This window comes from Phycodurus eques, chromosome 16, assembly GCF_024500275.1.
Source record: "Phycodurus eques isolate BA_2022a chromosome 16, UOR_Pequ_1.1, whole genome shotgun sequence".
In the NCBI taxonomy this organism is placed as follows: domain Eukaryota; kingdom Metazoa; phylum Chordata; class Actinopteri; order Syngnathiformes; family Syngnathidae; genus Phycodurus; species Phycodurus eques.
The window spans coordinates 4,897,204-4,918,123 of record NC_084540.1 but is presented as its reverse complement, the minus strand read 5'-3'; the positions used below and the strand labels follow the sequence as shown (position 1 = coordinate 4,918,123).

General features: G+C 41.0%; 1 protein-coding gene across 3 annotated transcripts in view; it reads right to left on the bottom strand.

Moving 5' to 3' along the window:
• Nucleotides 1-20,920, bottom strand: part of septin12 (septin 12) — a 104,377-nt gene that overhangs the window by 10,080 nt on the left and 73,377 nt on the right. For all 3 annotated transcript variants that reach the window (XM_061699662.1, XM_061699664.1, XM_061699663.1), the window contains 3 exons: nucleotides 11,846-12,247; nucleotides 7,674-7,802; nucleotides 396-477 (listed from right to left, as the gene is read on the bottom strand). In XM_061699662.1, the coding sequence (XP_061555646.1) occupies nucleotides 396-477; nucleotides 7,674-7,802; nucleotides 11,846-12,247 (613 nt within the window). The remainder of the gene's footprint in view (nucleotides 1-395; nucleotides 478-7,673; nucleotides 7,803-11,845; nucleotides 12,248-20,920) is intronic.

Below are 20,920 nucleotides of genomic sequence, written 5' to 3'. Positions count from 1 at the left end.
CTTCTCTTCTTTTCAGTCTTCCTTAAAAATCACTCAGTAAACCCCAGCTGGTTCAAAACTCTGCAGCCCACCTGATTACCAAAACATCTCAGTACCACCATATCACCCTCATCTTTCAGCAACTCCATTGGCTCCCCCAGTTATATACCAAATTCTATTGAAAAATTGCCAAGTCTGTTCCCACCCTCCAATCCTCCTCCTCTCTTCACCTTAATGTGCCCCTGTTTGCCTCAGTGACATGGGAAGCAGAGCTTCCAGCCGCTCTGCTCCCGAACTCTGGAACCCCCTGCTACCTGCCATCGGCAACATTGACTCCAATACTAATGCCATGTATATTGTTTAGTCATGTATTGTGTGTGTGTGTTCTTCATGGCCTTAGCCTTTCTGCCGCATACCAGTTGTCATTGTTGATCTGGTCTCCAAACCCTGGAGTGTCAATCACTGTCAGCTTCATCTTCACCCCCTTCTCTTCAATCACTAGACAGGAATACACAATAGCGAGACATTACAGTAGAATGCATGAACAAGTGAATAGCCCATATAGTTTTGTTTGTTTCAAATGTAACAATCGTGATTGTTGTCTGATTGGTCAGTTTTGATTCAGAAAAAAAAACATGCCTTTTGTTTGTACAGCAGGGTATCAAAGAGCAAAGAATATTTTAAGAGTCAGTGTCATGTGTGTGTTTACATACATGGCTAGATAGCCATGTTGGGCGGATGCTGAGCAGAGGAGCAAAGGCTATCATTTAAGTCCATTGGCAATGTTGAGTAAGCACTGAGGAATCTCCTTTCAGCGGAAGCGGGGGAACAAACATCTGGTACCTGAATCATTACGATTTTCACTAACCTGCAATAAAGCACCACATGCACTGTCTAGACCGGTCTGAGAGTCAAATGTACAGTGGCTTCAACCGATTGAAACACCTCCAATAATCTCAATCTCAAAAACACTAGAAGTGTTTATCTGAGATTGACTGTCATTACAGGGACAACCAAGTCGCCATGAGGCAAGAGAAAATGACATAAAACAGATTTACGGAATTGGCATCATGTGACCTAATGATTTGTCATTTCCCATCGATCCACACACACTCTTAAGCAAACTATATTTCTAATGGACTTTACAGTTGCTGGAGGGACACAATTGCAGAACTGTGGAACTGTTGTTTCACTTCCGAAAAATCCTCTGGATTTATAGGTGCTGGCCTCAAACTGCACTGACTTTTGGGAATGGTTATAGTCGGTACCTGCTGATATTTTAAGTCTGGATATGAGGCTTGAAGGAAGTTTCCACTACCAGGATTTACACAGTCAAGAGCAGCTAGTTGGAGGTGACGAGAATGTAAATGTCTGTCATTTTGTCCCTGAAGCGATATGGAATTTCATTAAAATATAGAATATATTTAATTATATAGAATTTCATTAAAAGTGTGAATGCAGTGAACAATAAAAACTCCAAACATATTTACTAGAAAGGCGTTGATCCTTTTGCAAGGATCAACTTCAACTTCAAAGCTGTTTAGGAACTTCAAAGCTGTTTAGACTGCACAGACTGGAGTGTCTTTGAAAATTCAGCTGGCAGCCTGGATGAATATACGGACACTGTCACATCCTATATCAGTTTCTGTGAAGAGGTTTGTGTACCAACAAAATCATTTCGGACATTCAACAACAACAAGCCGTGGTTCACTGCTAAACTTAAGCAGCTTCGCCAAGCTAAGGAAGATGCGTATCAGAGCGGGGACAGGGCCCTGTATAATCGAGCTAGAAACCAGCTTACTAAAGAAATTAACATTGCAAAGAGGATCTATGCAACAAAGTTGGAAAAACAGTTTAGCGCGAACGACTCAAAATCAGTCTGGCATGCATTCCAATCGCTGACTAATTACAAGCGACGATCCCCCCAAGCTGAGAACAATAGCACACTAGCCAACGACTTGAATACCTTCTACTGCAGATTTGAAAAGGACAGTTTCACTCCACACACCCACCCGGCCGCACCCGCGACCACAACCACACCTCTGACTTCTGTGTTAACCATCCATGAACAGGATGTGAGACGCATCTTCAAACAACAGAAGATTAACAAAGCGGCAGGACCGGACCATGTGTCCCCATCCTGCCTCAAAGTCTGCGCGGACCAGCTCGCTCCAGTCTTCACTCAGATCTTCAACAGATCTTTGGAAATGTGCGAAGTTCCATCCTGTTTCAAACGCTCCACCATCATTCCAGTCCCCAAGAAACCTGCAATCTCTGGTCTGAATGACTACAGGCCCGTCGCTTTGACATCTGTGGTCATGAAGTCCTTTGAACGTCTCGTGCTGGACCACCTCAAGAGTGTCACAGGTCCCCTGCTGGACCTACCAAGCGAACAGGTCTGCGGATGATGCAGTCAACATGGGACTGCACTTCATCCTAGAACACCTCGACAGTGCAGGGACCTACGCGAGGATCCTGTTCGTGGACTTCAGCTCAGCGTTCAACACCATCATCCCTGAACTCCTTTCAACCAAGCTTCTCCAGCTCAGCGTCTCACCTGCCATCTGCCAGTGGATTTACAGCTTTCTGACGGGCAGGACACAGCAGGTCAGGCTGGGGGAGGCCACCTCATCCACACGCAGCATCAGCACTGGGGCGCCCCAAGGTTGTGTCCTCTCTCCGCTGCTCTTCTCTCTCTACACGAACGACTGCACCTCAGCGAACCAGACTGTCAATCTCCTGACGTTTGCAGATGACACCACTGTCATCGGCCTCATCAAGGACGGTGAAGAGTCTGCATATCGACAGGAAGCGGAGCGGCTGGAGCTGTGGTGCGACCGACACAACCTGGAGCTGAACACGCTCAAGACGGTAGAGATGATCGTGGACTTCAGGAGGCATCCTTCGCCACAGCTGCCCTTCACGTTGTCCAGCTGCCTTGTGTCAACCGTCGAGACCTTCAAGTTCCTGGGAATTACAATCTCTCAGGACCTGAAGTGGGCGACCAACATCAACTCCGTCCTCAAAAAGGCCCAGCAGAGGATGTACTTCCTGCGGCTTCTGAGAAAGCACGGCCTGCCACCGGAGCTGCTGAGACAGTTCTACACAGCGGTCATCGAATCAGTCCTGTGTTCTTCCATCACAGTCTGGTTTGGTGCTGCTACAAAAAAGGACAAACTCCGACTGCAACGGACAATCAAAACTGCTGAAAGGATTGTCGGTACCCCCGTACCCACCATTGAGGACTTGCACGCTGCCAGAACTAAGACAAGGGCGTGCAAAATCCTCAGGGACCGTCTGCACCCCGGTCACCAGGTCCTTCCCTCAGGTAGGCGCTACCGATCAACGCAAACTAGAACTAGTAGACATTCCAACAGCTTCTTCCCTCTTGCGATCAACTTCTTAAACACCTAACCTATAATTTCATTACAACAAGCTGGAAAATTTTTGACTTGAGTTCGTTGTCACATTTCTGTGGGGCCAATTATGTATTACTCGTGCACTCACTGTAGTTGTCTCGCCATGCTGCACTATTTGCATATACTGGCCACTCATGCCAGAGTAGCATTTGCTCCATTTGCACAGATTGAGGAGTGTCTGCAACTTTCGCACAACCAACATTGTCCCAGATTATCGCACTCCTCGTCACTTTAAACCGCATACACTCCTTGAAGTCTCGGCGCCCTTTGCACAATGGTCATTGCACCGGACTATTGCAATATTAGTCATTCGAACTGCTCTAAGTGCTAGAGGACTCTGCATCTTTTTGCACAATTGTTTTTTGTCAATGACTTTATGTCCCCAAAGTGTTCTGTAAATTGACTGTCTGTTGTACTAGAGCGGCTCCAACTACCGGAGACAAATTCCTTGTGTGTTTTGGACATACATGGCAAATAAAGATGATTCTGATTCTGATTCTGATTCTGATTCCACTTGTCCTTATTAGGGTTGAGCTGAAGCCTATCCCAGCTGACTTTGAGCGAGAGGTGGGGTACACACCGGTCTGGTTGCCAAAATAATCGCATATAGACAAACAACCATTCACTATTTAGATTCTACCTAAGAGGCATGTTTTTGGACTGTGAGAAGAAGCAGGCGTACTCCGACTAAACCCACATGGAGAACATGCCAACGCCTTACTAGAAAGCCGGAGTCAAGATTTGAAGAAGTGTGAGGCAGACATGCTAGCCATATATCCGTTTCGAGCCCATTTTGGGGGTGTGCTCAAACACCCCTAAATTGAATCCCAGCACCCTTAAAATTTGGGAGATTGTTTATTTTACTGTATGGCATTTTTAAACAAGCTCGAAATGTGGAAAACCATACAGTACTTGGTTGACAACTTATTTTATAAGCAAAAATACAGCACCAGCCTTTGCTTCATAAATTTTAGTTTTTTTCCCCCACCCAATTCCTCCCACCCCTTCTCGACTGCGCTCTGAGTGCTCTGTCTGCACAGAGCAATAAGCTGCCATCCAGTGATAAACAGTCGTGCTGTAAGTACCTGGCTTAAACAGGGATATGAGGAACATTTCTTCATCAATACTAGGGTTGGGAAGGATAAACCGATACGACCGGATATCCGTTAGTAAAGGCGAGAGATACGACTGCATCGGTAGCAGACTCGGTTATTGATACAAAATCCGCCAGGAATCCTTAGATACACTAAGGAGCAACACTACTACTTTAACAACATTTCTCCGTAGCGTCACTATTTCAACATCAAATAGCTTTTCAGTAGTTAAGCTACTTTTGTGGTCACAGCTATAGCAAAGTAGTTTTCCCCCATGAGTTGTGAACATTGAATGCAACGTCACGTTACGTACCTTATCTCAAGTCCGCCATTGACACCCGGGACCGGCGGCAAAATGTGGACCACAGATTGTAAACGTGGACAATATGGCAAAGGTAGGTACATCTCGGCCATTCCAAAGGACTATAACTCAGTAAACTAATACTTCTTTTCGAGTCCTCGGGGTGCACTTATACGCTCCAGTGATGGTAATCTGCGACCCGCTAAAGAAACACACAGCCAGGTATGTCCTAAAACTGACAGAACAATGGCCGGTTGAACTAAGGTAGTCATCACAACATAAAAGTTAAAAAATAAATATTGTTTGTGCAGAATTTGTGAGGAGAAAATCTTTAAAATAAATTGTTGTAATGTATTTAAATAATTGTATTTATTTTATTTTTTAAATTATATATATATCCATCCATTTTCTGAGCCGGTTATCCTCACTAGGGTCACGGGCGTTCTGGAGCCTATCCCAGCTGTCATTGGGCAGGAGGCGGGGTACACCCTGAACTGGTTGCCAGCCAATCGCAGGGCACATACAAACAGACAACCATTCGCACTCACAGTCATGCCTACGGGCAATTTAGAGTCTCCAATTCATGCATGTTTTTGGGATGTGGGAGGAAACCGGAGTGCCCGGAGAAAACCCACGCAGGCACGGGGAGAACATGCAAACTCCACACAGTCGGGGCCGGGGATTGAACCCGGGTCCTCAGAACTGTGAGGCTGACGTTCTAACCAGTCGTCCACCGTGCCGCAATTATATATATATATATATATATATATATATAAAATAAAATAAAATAATTTAAATTATATATATATATATATATATATATATATATATATATAATTTTTTTAATTTTTTTTTATTTTGCAGTGCCATAAAACAACAATGCTTAGGCTTAAGTGGTCTTTTACATGTTTGAAAGTAGGGTTAGACAGACGTAATCTTATACAACTGGGCTAAGTCAAGTCAAGATTCTTTATGATTAGCATCTACATGTGCAAATGTTAACTATCGCATTTTTTTTCTGCAACGAATCGAATCGAGACTCAATTCTATCGCTCCCACACTGAACTGAATCATATAGAATCGTTCTGCTCCTAAAGATATCTCGATATGTATCGGATCGGCCTCATGCCAGAGATTTTCAACTCAATATCAACACCATTCCTCATTTTTGCAGCATTTAAACACAGCCCACTCTTTATGTTGTCAGGTAGAAGTTAGCTGACTTTTTTTTTTTTTAAAGATGGGAAACGTTTCAGGTGGTCAGTAGCAGCACCACTGTCCACTGTTTGAATTGGAATGACAGAAGCTAGCTGTTGTGTCATGTGCACGTGTTAATATTAAAGCCAAAGTGCTACTGACAAGCTAACTGACTGGATGCCCATTAACAATATAACTCATATTAAGGCTTCTTTACACAATTGTTGCCGTGTGCGCATCAAGCTACGCAATGCGGGCGTTGTCGGCCGTTGCGAGCGTGGGAGTATGAAGAGGCCTTTAGGACACAGAAAGAGGAAGAAGCAAATAGAGGATTTTATATACAGTATTATTATTCAAAGTATTCACACAAGTCAATTTCTGTTTTGTTTTACATGTGATGCACTGCATTTCATAAAAAACAAACAAACAAAATGCATACTGTTAATGTATACAGTATGTAGACGTGCTGCTGTATCAAAACGAGATGTCTCTATGGGGTTACGTTTGTTTTATAAATTAAAAATCCAATTCATAACTTTTTTGTGTGGCTCAACATTTTAATAATCTTTATCAGTTTTGATGGTTTAATCACAGACTTTCCAGAAAAGGCTAATATTTCTCTTACATAAATATGGAAATGAAATTAAAATGTACAAAATAGTGATATGTATTTATCTTGCCTGGCTGGGACCTCAACACCCCGAAACCTCTGATCCTAGAATTACTTCTGACTAACCACGAGGCTAAATGTCATCATTGCTTGTACTGTTTTCCCAAGTTGAAAGGATCAGATGCTTTCAGTTATAAAGTTCAGTCATGTGGTGGTAAGCTACACTTCCTCACCATCTTCTTTCATAAACCTGCTGAGAGCCCAGAAGGGATATTATAGCACCCAAGTTTTGCTATTTGTTACAAAGGGACATCATAATCTTTATAAAACGTAGCAGGATATTGGGACGAAAAGTAAAGCATAAAGTGAGTAAAACTCTTCAAGCCTGTGCCCATTTGTATATGTTCATATACAGACACGAGATTTCCAAGCATTGCTCTGATTTCACCAGGAATTATACTTGCATCAAGGATTTGGGCCCCTTTGAAAAAAAAAATCTCACTATCCCAAAAACATGGCAGATGTATTGCACTTGAGAACACTTTTCTTTTTTTTTTTTTGCAAAGGAAAGGGATGATTGCTTCAAACATAATTTTTATAAACTGAAAAAGGGGGGGACTTTTTTTTATATATAAAAAAAAAGATATACAGATTATTCCAACCTTCACTAATGCTGTTAAGAGTATAAAGGAAGACTGAAGGTGTCATGTGAAGAATCCCTGCACGCCTCAGTTCCATGACCATATCTAGGCTTTCACTGCGTCGTTGACCTCAACAGCCTGCTGTTATGGTTACATTTCTGCATAACTGACGCTTTCTGGACACGCTTGCTCCTGTTCTCTATATTTCAGTGTGTGTACTTCAGATCTGACATGCAGTACTGGCTTGAAGAGCCATGTGATGGAGAAAATGTTTATAGGAGATGTTCTACAGACTGCAAATTCACAGCCATAGTGTTTGGTTAGAAAAATACTTATTGAATACAAGGATACAGATAAATAAGATGTGTGTGTGTGTAGGTGTGTGTGTGTGTGTGTCTGTACGCGTGTGCATGTGCGTGTGTGTGCACTCACTGTGGCTCACTGACTGCAGCTTGACTGTTTGGGATATTTCCTCCTCATAGTTCGGTGTGCAGGATTTCCTGCTGACTTTAGACTTGAAGAGAGTGTTGACCATTGTAGATTTCCCCAAACCACTCTGACCTACAGAAACAAATCAGGTTAGTTTTATTTGCTCTTAACTTCGAAACTTAAAGACTTTAGTCTGCTACCTATCTATATTTTAATCAAACAGAAATTGATTCTAGGCAAGCCTGTTTTCACGTGTAGCGTATATTGGTCAAATAAAAAATGTAATTAATTTAGGAGAGAAGAATAAGTCGGAAGCGACGTCCACTTGACGTACACCAGGCATTCTCCTAGTGGCCGTCGCACAGCAGGGCAGCGTGGAGAAATGGGGTTATAAAGTGGTTGGGAGTCCATGTGGGGGACTACAATTGCGGGAGCATATCCACTATACGTATGTGGCGCATTACCATAAATTCCCAAATTTTATTTAGGGTTAGGTTCCAATACTCAACTTATACTGTACAGTACTTTTAATCTGAAGCAGCTCTCATGTTTCTATTCACACTAACACAAATTAGATATATAATATAGTACAAGGGTGTCAAACGTACAGCCCGAAACGGCCTGTCATCCAGCCCGTGGGCACAGTTCTGCCCGTCAGGCAAGTTTTAGTTCATTTATACATATAGACTCTTATTTTGGAACTCAGGCTTTTATTATACTTTTATTATACACGTGACATGACATGCACGAAGATGAGAGAGAGCGAAAAGATCAGTGCGGCGGAAGCATTGAGACGTCGTGTGAAGCAATGCCTATAAAAGTATCATATCATGTGTTGTTTTTAAAGTAATTTCAAGTGCAAATGTGCACATCTGCAATTAGAAACGAGTTTGTGAAGTTAATTGGGACATGGGTTTAAGCCCTGATAAAAATGGTTGGGTTACGTCAGACAAACAAATCATGTGAGTGACTCACTTTTGCAGAGACCCCTGACAGGGAAAAGCTGAAAGTCACTTCTTTAGTGAGATGTAGGCTACAAGGTAATTTGGTGCATGCTCATAGTTGGAGAGGGGTTGTTAATTGTTTGTGGTGACTAATGCTTACCTCATATAACTTCATCATTTGTGTTTTAATCTTGCTACTGGGTCACCATCAAATAAGCAGCTAATTTAAGTTTCTATTTTGCACTATTTTGCACTTACTGTGGATATTTATGTCTTTAATTGACATAGCAGGGGGATAACAACACTTTCATTCTGAAAAATTCCCACTTTAGTTTGTAAAGTGTGATGAGTCAATCGAGCCTTTCAAGATTTCCTGATGGATGTGAAAATGTATGTAAATTTAAAATGATTTCTAAATAAGTTGTTGTATAAAAGGTACATTTCCAGTACAGTTTATAGATCTACTGTGATCTGTAAATAGCATGTATAAATGAAAACACTGGTTCATAATCCATCCATCCACCCATCCATCCATCCATCCATCCATCCATCCATTTTCTGAGCCGCTTCTCCTCATTCGGGTCGCGGGCGTGCTGGAGCCTATCCCAGCTATCATCGGCAGGAGGCGGGGGTACACCCTGAACTGGTTGCCAGCCAATCGCAGGGCACATACAAACAAACAACCATTCACACTCATATTCACACCTACGGGCAATTTAGAGTATCCAATGCATGCATGTTTTTGGGATGTGGGAGGAAACCGGAGTGCCCGGAGAAAACCCAAGCAGGCACGGGGAGAACATGCAAACTCCGCACAGGCGGGGCCGGGGATTGAACCCCGGTCCTCAGAACTGTGAGGGTGACGCTCTAACCAGTTGCTCACCGTGCCGTGGTTCATCATATTGTTGAAATTGTACACATTTAGATTTATTATTTGTATTACTCATGTTTTGAAACAAGATAATAATCAATAAATGTGAATATTTTACCAAATGTCGTTGTAATTATGTGCACCCAAACAAATTTTAAAATTTTTTAAATTGTCGTTATTTACACCACTGATATCCTGGTCCGGCCCACTTGAAATCAAATTGGGGTGAATGTGGCCCGCGCACTAAAATGACTTTGACACCCCTGATTATAGGATATCAAAGTGTATGCACTAATCACACGCGAAAATGCAAATGAAAGTCAATAATGAAGACACAAACTTCTCATTCTGAATCATATTTGAGTGTACCCTTTTTAAAATAATAAGAACAGTGTATGGTGCATCTCATGTCTCTTAATTGCAGGACTCCTAGGGTCCTTACTCAATGATGATTTGATGGCGATTCAAAAGTTGCTCTTACGCTGCCATATAATCAAGGATCTCAATTGTCTTAAATGCACACCAAGGACTGAGGATCGAAGAGGCTCCACACAGCAACTATAATGGAGGAAACACTCAAGTTTCCTTTGCGGAAGTCTTTTCGTAGAAACGTGACAAGTGGCCGTCATCTTTGTGGAATTTTCTCAAAAACATATAATGAGCACTTAGAATGTCTCTAAAATCCCTCATCACAAATACATTCAGGACAAAACAATTGAATACTCATGCCTGGATCAGTCTACAAGACAAATTTGGTCTTTCCTAATTGCACTATGTCAGACTACTGCCATAAAATCTTGCCGTATCTCGGTCAGACACTGGCAACACTACACGACGTGTATTCCGATTTCACCGTATCCCGTCTTTTACCATCACTGGGCTTTATCTTGTCAAATCAAACACTGTCGGAAGGCGGAACCAGAAAACGTGTCACCGGTCAATGCGACCGGATACACTCGTTTCCATGGAGACGACAACAACAATGGATCACACCAATGTATTGTGTGGGGGAAAATAAGAACAAAATAAAGAAAACGTGGTGGTCATTACCAGTGGTCGGGAGAGAACATTCATTCAAGGATTGCTTGAGGTATGTTGACATACTTTTAATACGATACCGCTCGCAAGCAGAAATCTGTACGTTATGTAGCCTAGCAAGCTAGTGGTAGCACTAACGGTTGTACATAAACATGCCGGTTATTGTGTCGAATCATGCTCTAAAGCTTCGGTAAACATTGATTTCTGCGCGTGAATAAATGTTGACAATGGTGACCAGAGGCGATGTGCCGGTCACAATACACAATCATATTGGTTGATGTGAAGGTGCGCTGTCGGAGAGTTGTAGCTGATATGTCACACAACACGGAAACTATCTAAAAAAAAAAAAATCGAACATGCTAAACTATTCATTTTGGCGTCGTAAGGCTATCGTAGGGCCAAATTGTTGGTCGTGGATTATGTCAGACGACAAGAAGTTTTGTCGTTCCTAACAAAATGTCGGGCCTGATCTGGAAAATCGCCCGCGATAGCTAATCGGACCAATATCGAGACTAAAATCCTGTCGTCTGATTTAGGTATTAAGTAAACAACCCATTATATTGCCTACACTGCTCTTCTCACAAATAATGTTCCAATTGTGCTATTGATGTTGAGTTTTTAGGGCAAGTGACACCGTTTGAGACATCACGGTAATTTATGATGCGTCGACTTGGAGAACCCCTCGGAATTTCGGCCCGTATGTGCTTATTGGTGGATATTTTTTATCGGTGGATATTTTTTACTGAAACTTGTCAACCAGTGGGAGAAGTGGTTTTAAATATATATATATATATATATATATATATATATATATATATATATATATATGCCTGATGATATGGAGGGGTACTACTTCTCACATATGCACAGAAGGTACGTGCTAGTTGGGCATTGGCAATAATCGTTGTGGAGTATCCTGAGTCACTTTTCGTGCTTGACGTCGGCGACTGTCGGCCGACGTCGTCTTGGTGTGTCCCAGCCTTAACTTTTGGCGACTTGGCTTATCCTTCGGCGAACTTGTTAGCCTGTCATGAGCAGCAATAGCGCTTCTGAAGGTTACCCGGCATGCTGCTAAAGCACTGAAAAAGTGAGTGTAACTCTTCAAGCCTGTGCCCATTTGTATAGTATCTGTAGTGGACAAAGTGGCGGTCGGCTGATATAACCAAGACGTCGAAAGACATGCAGCAAAAGCTAAAGGCTATAGCTACACAACCACCGCTAACTAGCCTCCTACTAGCCAACATTGTAAATTTACAAATGCTGAACCTAAAATATGCATGGGTCTACCTTAGTAATTATAATAACTTACAACTTAAACTTACCAACCACCATGATGTTGAACTCAAAGCCAGCTTTCATGGTCTTGTGTCTCATCTGGTCCAGCACTGCCTCAATGCCCACATAGCCAAACAGGTCACTGCCATGGATGAAACTCATCTGCATGTCTGGCACAGTCTGGCACACTGCCACCTTCACCTCTGACTCCACCTCTTTCTTCATTTCTCCTTCCTCCATTCCTTTCTCCATTTCCTTCTCCTCCACCTCTGCATGGACCTCCACACCGTTTGTTTTGCTTTCCTTGCCGGAATTTGGGGTAACAGTGCTCACTTGCATTGCTTCACTCTTGTCCTCTGCGGCTTGCTCTTCTTCCATGATGGCGTTTTCTTTCTCCTCTCGCTCCTCCATCAGGGAAGGTACTTCTGCGTTCAGATCTCCAGCACTCTCTGTGGATCAAGACACAGATATAGATTGGAGTTGAGTTCTACAAAAGTTTGGAATCTTATATTTGGTTTGTTGGAGGGCCAAATTAATTGACTACTACAGTATTCTTTACATGCATTATCTCATAGAATTTTGCCTAAAGCATTCAAGGAGAAAATAGCACGTATTTTTCCTTAGATTCACTTTAAATTGTCTCAACAATTGTCAAGCAGCATTATTGACACCCACTTTAACATCGAAACACAACACATCATACGTCCTGTACAAGCAAAATTGAGAAAAAACATGCCGCGGTTCCCATGACAAGGAAGCTATATCTGGCAGAGACACACACAAACACTTCCAGGTTTACCTGACCAGTGAAGTATCACAAGTGTTTGTGTACTGTCTGTAGTCTGGTCTGTGCAGTAAGAGGATTGACACATTGAGTGCATATGCGTGTGTGCTTACAAATGCTTGATTGAAGCATGTGTGTGAGAAAGACTTACAGTCGATAGCAAAAGTCTACAAACCCCTGCCTAATTCTAATTGTAATAGTAACATAAAAACATGAGACCAAGATTAATCATTTCAAAACTCATCCTACCAAGCTTTTGACCTATAATCAATACAACTCGATTCAAGAGGGGAAGTAAGAATAAAAACAGTTGGATAATGTGGTTGCTCAGAATGAACCAGTCATATTCAAACACCTTTTAGATGGGAGTCAGCACTCGAATAGCACCTTTTAAAGTGCCTCTGATTAACCGCACACAAAGTTCAGTTTTTCTAATAGGCTTTTCCTGACATTTTTTTTTTTTTTTTGCTTTCTAGCAGAAGCCTCAAAGTTTTGCGCTAACACTGACTGGTATTTGGGAGCTCCTCGTAATTATCTCTCTAAACCTAACATCTCCAAAACCATGACTTTTCAGGAAAGCAAAAAAAAAATATTTTTGTTGAGCCATTAAATTGTATCATCAAACACAGCAAGCCATTTTCAACACTTGAAATTGGTCAGAAATTTGTAAATATCTATTAAAAAAAAAAAAAAAAAAAAAAATGGGGACTGACCAATAGTATCAATTTATGAAAAAATCTGAAATTGACCAAATTTGGACTGAGGAGGATTTAGCCCGACGCCAGTGATTTGTTGTTAAACAAAGACACTTTAAATAGTAGCAGGTGTGTGCAGTCCCATTTAACATAGTTTGAATGTGATAGGTTAATTCTGAACACAGCCGCATCCCCGGTTATTTTAAGAGGGTGTGCACATTTTGTTTGTTGTTTTTTTCTTTTAACTTCCCTTTTCGTAAAGATTTCATTTTATTTTTCAATTGAGTTGTAAAGGTTATACAGTAGGTCTCATTAATGGTGAAAAATATTTTGAAATGGCTTATCTTGGTCTCATGTATCACAAAAACCTGGCATTTGAACAGTGTGTTGACCTCTGATATCCACTACATGTGTGAAATGTAGTGGATATCAACAGGCTGCTGATTCTCAGCAGCCTGCTGGAGTAATCAAACTCACTTTCTCTTTTATTTATTTCTAATTTATTGTATTTTCCCCCATTTGCAAGTTGGGAAAGTCAGTCCTTCGTATATAAGGACTGTGAGAGTTTGGTCTAAAGACACAACAGAGGAGGTGATGCAGGAGTGTTTCCATGTTACCGACTGGTTTTATGTTTTTTAGAAACAGCACCCCCGGCCCCCACCCTCCTCACACACACACACACACACACACTGAAGCAACCCAGCAGTGTTAATCTGCATCATTTAATCAGCTAAAAATATCCAACTGTAAAACCATTGGAACACAGTTAATCCTGATGACAGGAGACAGAGTGCGAGTGAAACACAGATAAGTCTGGGTTTTCTTTAAATACTGCAAAAATCTTTCATATTACTGGACTGAAACTATTTTGAACAGTGTAAAATGTTGACAAAAAACATTTACCGCAATTTAAAATTTAAAATATGTGTTGAATGACAACTTTTTTAGCTGTTAGTTGATTCTGACAAAATGTTGATATTGTCAGAAAGTCATCTTGTTTTCTCAACATAAAAAACAAGATTGGCATTAATGTATGCACAGCAAAAACATTATCATAGAATTAGTAAGACGCAGCAATATTCCTTCCTAAAAGGAAGAGAATAATGAAAAGACTCAGACATGTAGAAGACAAAGTCAACAATGTGCACCTAAACCCACTCAAACAACATGTGTAATGACTAGTAATGTATGTGAAAAGCAAACAGTGTGTCAGATTGCCACAGAGACACGGACACAAACTCATTTACTAAGAACACAAAAAAGGAGGGCAAACATGCACATTGTAAGGGAGAAACTCATTTAGTAAGAAGAAGACAACAAAGAGGACACACACACACACACTGTCTACATCCTCTTTCTGTAAGAGAAGTAAAAGTATGTACAAAAGTACTCTTCATGCTAGTCCTTAGTTCTACATACAGTAGACACACAAATTAATGTGATAACAATACATTTCTGCTTACATATTTTATATGTACATTTTTGTATTAAAAAAAAAAAAAAAAGAAGACATCTGTCATTCTGTCGAACTTTGTGAATGGATTCTGCAGCCCTGAACATATATGACTGGATGACTACTTCTTATATTTTGCTTGGTATATTTTAAAAGTGCACAGCTGCTCACACACTCACAACTACTTTTATCATGCTTCGAGATAAAGGACCCTCTGAAGAAAGCCTAAAACAAATAGATGGACAGCAATGTGTTGGCTCCACTTGACATTTTTTTTAAACAAATAAAGTATATGCCAAGATACTTGCAAAGTTGGGCAAGCTCAGAATAAATCAGGCAGCGACGTGTATTTTTTTGTACTGTGGGAGAGTTCCTTTACAAGAATATTGAGAATGTGCAAATGACACATTGAAAGGGAAATAGAGTTGAAGATTTGAACTGCTGCTCGCTATATCGCAGCAGTGTCTTTGTCAGATTTGTCAAAATTTGTTCAAATGATTCCCATTCAAATAGCCCCGTAAAAGCATTACGAAACGTCTTTTGCAAGCCACTTTGTCAGAATACGAGGTTCACCAACTGCTTTTCCTAACCCACACTGTTTTTTGAATCGCCTTTTTGGGTGTTGCAAGCAAAAGTGTGTGAACTCTTTGGAATTACCTGTATTTCAGCACAAATTGATCGTATAATGTAATCTTTACCTAAGTCACAACAATAGACACAGTTTTCCTGAAACGAATACCACACAATTACATCTTTCCATCTTTTCACTGAACGCAATATGTAAAGGTCACAGTGCAGGGTGGAAAAAGCATGTTACCCTTTGCATTTAATAACTGGCAATAACCTCAACCAAATTTCCTGGAGTTGCAGACCAGACAACAACAGCATTAGGAGCATCCCTCTTCACAAAACAGTTTCAGTTTCACAATATTCTTGATATTCTATTCGATCTCACGTTGTGGTTCTCCCGGCATCGCTCAAATAAAAAAAAATTCGGTTCCCGGTTTCGATGCCTACAGTCCGCCCAGAAGAAGTAGCGAAGTAGCGAAAACCAACGAAGAAGAATGCGCCTGAAGACGTGCTTGTGCCCAACGGTGGCGGCGGCGAACAAAAGTGTGTCTTAACTTTGTTAAAATTTATGACCAGTCACCTCAATGCAACACTTGGAGTAAGATTATATTTTGCAAAGGAGGCTTTCACGATGTGTAGAAAAGTCTGACGTGCTCCGAGCCTCAACCTACACCGCGCTGGAGCGTCAGTGAAGTCAAGTCTCAGTCAATTGGGTGAGTGGAACAATGCAATACGTCTATGCCAACATTGAGACAGCTAACAAGGTAAACGGTTGGTTGCACTTTTGCACTGATGGATTTTAGAGTTTATTTTAGTCTACAAACCAACGTAAGAGCCAATGACAGAAAGAAAAAGCTTAACATTGACCTAAAACTTCACCATCACAACTTTACATCACAATGAATTGGGACAAAATTGACATAAACGTCTCACAGTATTACAAACACTAACCCTGTGCCTCATCGGTGTGTAAGGAAAGGAATCAGCGTTTTGTAGCATTTGGTTCCATCCATTCAAAAAAATAAAGAAATAAAAATCACCAGTGCCGTGTGAAGTTACTTTCTGTGTCGAAATGCTGAGCTCCAGTATGTACCTTTCAAAATAAAAGGCTACCATCTTAAAAAAGGAAGTCAAGTTAAAACCTGCACATATAAACCATTTGACGTGATGAAATAGCTCCAAATAACTATTTTAACAATGCTGTATTTAACTTTTAGCTGAAACATTAATTAATGAATATTAAGACAATTGGGTTAGTTCCACACGCATTGCCTTTTAGTTCATAGGTTTGATATTGATACTGGTTATAAAGAACGTCGTATCAAATGTTCATTTTAGTTTATGCTGCGGGCAGCTAAGAAAATGGATGTTCATAATTTGGACACCCTTTATTTAAACCATACAAACCTTTTTGACCCAGCCCCCTAAAAGAATCGGAATCCAGAACCGTTTGGAACCAGAATCCGAACCGAAATCGCTCAAATTCAAACGATGCACAACCCTACTTGGAATGTCTAGTGTAAATCTCTCTCTTGCAGCTCTCTTTAATTCATGCCACAGCATCTCAATTGGGTAAATGTCATGACTCTGACTGGGCCACGACAGAAGCCGTATATTTTTCTGTTGAAGTCATTACGTTGTTGATTTAACTTCTTTCTTTTGTGGCATTGAACTATTGCATCATCCATCTTTTGTTAAGATTTAATTAGCAGAGAGATGGTCGTCAGTTCTCCTGCACAATGTCTTGAGAAATTTGGGAATTCATTTTCCTGTCAATGACAGAAATGCATCCAGGCCCTTAGGGAGAAAGCTGCCCCAAACTGTGATGCTCACACCACAATCCTTCACAGCTGGGATAAGGTTTTGATGGTGTTTTTCTTCCCCCCTCCACACATAGTATTGTGTGTTACTTCCAAATAGCTCAACCTTGCTTCCATCTGTACACATATTAAGTCGAGAGTACCACTACGGGAAGACTCAGGTACTTTTCTTTTTTTTTTTTTTTTTACAAACGTCTAACCTGCAGCAATGTTTTTTGGATAGCAGTGGGTCCTTCCATGGTGTATTCCAATGACATCAATTTTTTTTGCAACGATTATTAATCGTAGATTTGTCAACAGAAATGTTAACACGTGCCAGAGGTTTCGTTAGTCGACTCTAAAGGCCTCATTATACTCCCGCGGTCGCGCGGCTGACAACGCCCGCGTTGCATCACATGACCGACGAATTGACCCGCGCAGCACCTCTGCGTAGCTTGCCGCGCACCCGACAAAAATAGTTGCTGCATGTCGAACGCCGCGGAGGGGTGTCGCTACGGCTGGTATTGGCCAGGACACCACAGGGTGGCGTTTCCTCTGCATTTTTTTTTTGCCATTTACGGTAGCCGTTTTTACTTTCCTTTCACTAACAAGGAACAAAGCAACAACAATGGCGACCGCGACAGAACAAATGGACCTAGATGACCAGATGATATGTTTAATTATGCTGCAATATTGATCGAGAAGGCGGCAACGCAGATGGTATGTCAAACCAATGGGCACGCTGGTACGTCATCACAGCATGTGACTAAAACGGATCAATCACGGGAGAGGATCTCCGCGGCGTTCGACGCGCAGCAACTATTTTTGTCGGGTTCGCGGCAAGCTACGCAGCAAGGCCGCGCGGGGCAATTCGTCGGTCACGTGATGCAATGGGGGCGTTGTCGGCCGCGCGACCGCAGGAGTATAAAGAGGCCTTTAGGAGCGGGGAGCTGTATCAGCCACTGCATACTAAAACATTTGGCCATGCAGTAAGGGGGATGGTCTTCACTAAATAAATAACATTCAAAGTGAACAATGGTGTGAAGACAGATACCAACGATCATCACACCTCATACCAATTAGCTCATAAAAGTATCTCAAAACTCAACTCAGTTTTGTCCCCAGTAATGGAGCATTCTTTAACTGCATTTACTTGTAATAATGAGAGCATGATTGTGAAAAATCATTTGGGTGCAGCTTAACTTGACTTACTACAGATAATGAGACTGTGAAAGAATGCATATTTATGAGAATAATTGTTGGAAAACAAGTGCAGAAAATGGCAAAAACGATACTATGAAGTTGTGCTGAATATGGATACTTATTTATGGGTTAGATTAAATCTTTTTTTTAATATCTTCATGCAGCCAAAGAATTGGAGCGATATAGTCAGGATTTCTATTGTATTTGAGTAGAAATACCTTGAAGGTATTTTCTACCTTCAAGGTGAAAGCCCATTTCCCGTAAAGAAACAATTCTAATCCAAAACAAGATTTTATTGATATTGAAAGGTTAATTGACATTTAGAAGTTTTTGTTGATAATTTTGTTGGGTAGTGATATCAGATCCAATTGTAACGTTTCTTGATTTTCATCTGGCTAAATGCTATGACATGTCAACAAGTCAAACTGGACTTGTATAGAGCCTTCTATTGACAAAGGAAACCAAACGATACATCGATGGAAACATGTCCATACATAAATAATAATTGTTTAGATACATTGAGCATATAACTCTTAAAACCTTTGGATACTGACATTTGCTGTTCTCATATTGTGTGACATAATTAGTTGCGTGACCAGTAAATCATTGTTCCTGTCCTATGTATGAATTGATTTGTTGACAGAAAGGCCTAATATTACAAAGATGTAATGGGAATATATGACAAATTGTTACTAGTGTTGTACACAGACAAATATATATATATATGTACAGTACCTCAGCATTCTCAAGCCAAACTGTTGTGAATGACAATGAATGACTCTTAGGTGCAAACCCAACTGATGCAACGTATTCCCCCCAAGGCACTGACGTCTGACTCTCAGCCTGAATTTATGATGTACCATGAGTCATGATATGATGAACAACATCAGTTGGAGAGGTAAAAACATTTGAAGTGGAGGTTGGCTCTCATCGACATAGCTCGATAGCAAGATAATTCTATGAGGTAAATTGAGTTCCTTTGATGGATTGAATAGAGTTCAAACTATAATAGCAGCGTGATGTAACTTTGTTTCTCTCTGAATGCAGGTCCATCAATTAATTTTATATACCGTTTATTCTCATTAGGGTCACTCGTGAGCTAGGGCCCATCCCAACTGACTTTAGGTGAGGGTCAGGGTAAAAACTGGATCGGTCGTCAGTCAATCACAGTAAATAGGGCTTCGAAACTGCTTCACATGGGTGGTTGTGGTGGCCAATTTTGGCGCTACCGAGAAGGTAAGCAATGGCTTAGCTATCACTGTGTCGCCGTTGACATATTGTGAAAGACATGTTTAGAATGCCCGAAAGGGAAGCGAATTTACAGAGTAAAACTAGATCACAAAGCGGGAAAGCAATACATGGCAAAAATACACGTTATAAATGGTTTGGAGACGTACAAAATTCCTAATAGAGTGGAGCAGCGACCTAGACCTACAGCCTCATTTATATGCAGTGAGATTTGTGAGTGCCAAGACTTTGAAGCAGTTTAAGAATTATAAATCGTAGCATCTCAAGTGCAGTTTCAACGGGTGGGTACAAAACGTTTCCACGATGAAGCCGGCCGGCGAACGATGTCAACACGTCATTTGACCGAAGGTACGTGGACCTAACCAACTAGCATGTGTGCTTGCTTTTTAAACATGTGTTTTAAAAGTTCAGTTAAGCTATATATACATTATATTAACGTTCTCACATATTCATCACTAATCCCGCTAAAATGAATGATTCTGCTATAAAGATGTCTATAAAGGCAGCTGTCAGATAACGACACATCCCACATACCTCGTTGCGTGTAAAAAAATAAAATAAAATGACAGGATGCAGATATATTTTTTCTTATTGTAATGCGTGTAAAAGTTTGTCCATTTTTTTCCCCTTTGCAACCATGTGACGAGGTGCCGCACACCATGTAACACAGCGTCTTACCATACTTCAATTCGAATGACAAAACAAAAAGTTAACAGTGAGGCAAGACTTCGACCAAGCAAGTCTTCAGTTGTAAACAAGTGACCGTAGCCCCCGAAATGGCGATGATGCCCATCATGTATGCAAAGCGGTGTGAAGACACGTTTCCACGGCGTATAGTGATAGACATTCACAATTGAGGTATACTTGACCAAAGCACTTATCTGTACATTAGCCTTTAGCTCCCTGGGTTGTGGTACGCTGCCTATTTCCTCTAGTACTGTACACTACAGATGTGACTACAACTGTGTACTTGCTGTATTAATTGCTCTGATGGATTGAAGACAAAGGTCAATTTTTGTGCCATTCGGCCAGAATTGTGTTTCAGAGTGAAAAAGGGTCTTAATTAGTTGTTTTGTTTTATTTACAACTTTGTTCTCATGTGCTTTTGGTTTTGGGCATGTATATCACTTTTCTTTAAGTCCTATTTTGGAGAGTAAGAAATCTATTGGCGAGTGAGCACTAAAAGTAGGATTCATGCTTTGAGTAAACAGAATACTGGTATAACTGAAAAAAAATCGCAATTTTTAATGCAGATTGGGAGTCTTGAATGCCACAACAAACTCATTTTAATGGATGTTTGATTCAAGCATTTCAAAGAGGCCTACTCAACAGCCCCCTCCCTTCCTTCCCCATTCTGACCGCCAAAGTGG